The sequence below is a fragment of the Priapulus caudatus genome, unplaced genomic scaffold (genome assembly GCF_000485595.1).
Source record: "Priapulus caudatus unplaced genomic scaffold, Priapulus_caudatus-5.0.1 Scaffold4673, whole genome shotgun sequence".
NCBI classification, from domain to species: Eukaryota; Metazoa; Priapulida; class Priapulimorpha; order Priapulimorphida; family Priapulidae; genus Priapulus; species Priapulus caudatus.
In genome coordinates, this window is record NW_014581734.1 from 6933 (window position 1) to 7961 (window position 1029).

General features: G+C 46.8%; 1 protein-coding gene across 1 annotated transcript in view; it reads right to left on the reverse strand.

Moving 5' to 3' along the window:
* The window catches only part of LOC106819825 (kinase D-interacting substrate of 220 kDa-like), a gene marked incomplete at both ends in the record, with an annotated part of 9654 nt that overhangs the window by 6798 nt on the left and 1827 nt on the right, over positions 1-1029 (reverse strand). The window contains 2 exon segments of the mRNA XM_014824405.1: positions 139-237; positions 626-724. Of these exon segments, the coding sequence (XP_014679891.1) occupies positions 139-237; positions 626-724 (198 nt within the window).

Below are 1029 nucleotides of genomic sequence, written 5' to 3' on the forward strand. Positions count from 1 at the left end.
GAGAGAGAGAGAGAGAGAGAGAGAGCGAGAGAGAGAGAGCGCGCGAGAGAGCGAGAGAGGGAGAGAGAGAGGGGAGAGAGAGAGTGAATGGCAATAGTAAGCAGCATCGTTGGATGAGGCTGTGTAGTAGTAGCCTACCCTGTCAGGCACGTTGATGTAAGCACTCGCACCGATGAGAGCAGCAGCCACCGCGGTGTAGCCCTCCTTAGCAGTGATGAACAGGGCAGTGTGACCATCCTGTGAAACACAAACACTGTTATCTACACAGTCAGGGATTGTAGTAGATCCTGGTGCTGCCTCGACCTGCCTACTCAATCATGCATCGAGCCACTGATATCAGCACTTACCTAAGCAACCACCCCACTAATAGCAATGTGATTCATTTTTAAGACATTGTTTCTGACCGGTTTTTTTGTTTGTTATCCAAGCAAAGCTTGGTTGATCCACTGATAGCAGCTGGAATAAAACGAATAGTTCCGCTGAATTAATCAAGCCTCACCACGCCTCACACCCTCGTCACACTATATGTCATCTAACATCCCTCTACGCTATACATAGCATAGCATAGTAGATATATATATATATATGCTGTGTGTCGCGACGACTCGCGCTCACGCACTCTCACCTTGTCTACGGCGTTTACGTTGGGTGAATACTCCAGCAGAAGCTTGACTACATTCACGTAGTTTCCCTTCGTGGCAGCGATCAGAGGGGTCCACGAATTCTGCATGCGAGCATGTAGTTAGTTATTTTATAAACACGAAAAAATACAATGTAAACACGGCCTGAGAAACAGAGAGGGCAAGTCGATGCGAAATAGAGGATGCAAATGAGAAGAGGGAATGGAAAGAGAGAGAGAGAGAGCGAGAGAAAGAGAGAGAGAGAGAGAGAGAGAGAAAAAGATAGTGAGAGAGAGAGAGAGATAGTGAGTGAGAGAGAGAGAGAGAGAAAGAGATAGTGAGTAAGTGAGAGAGAGAGAGAGAGAGAGAGAGAGAGAGAGAGAGAGAAAAAGATAGTGAGAGAGAGAGA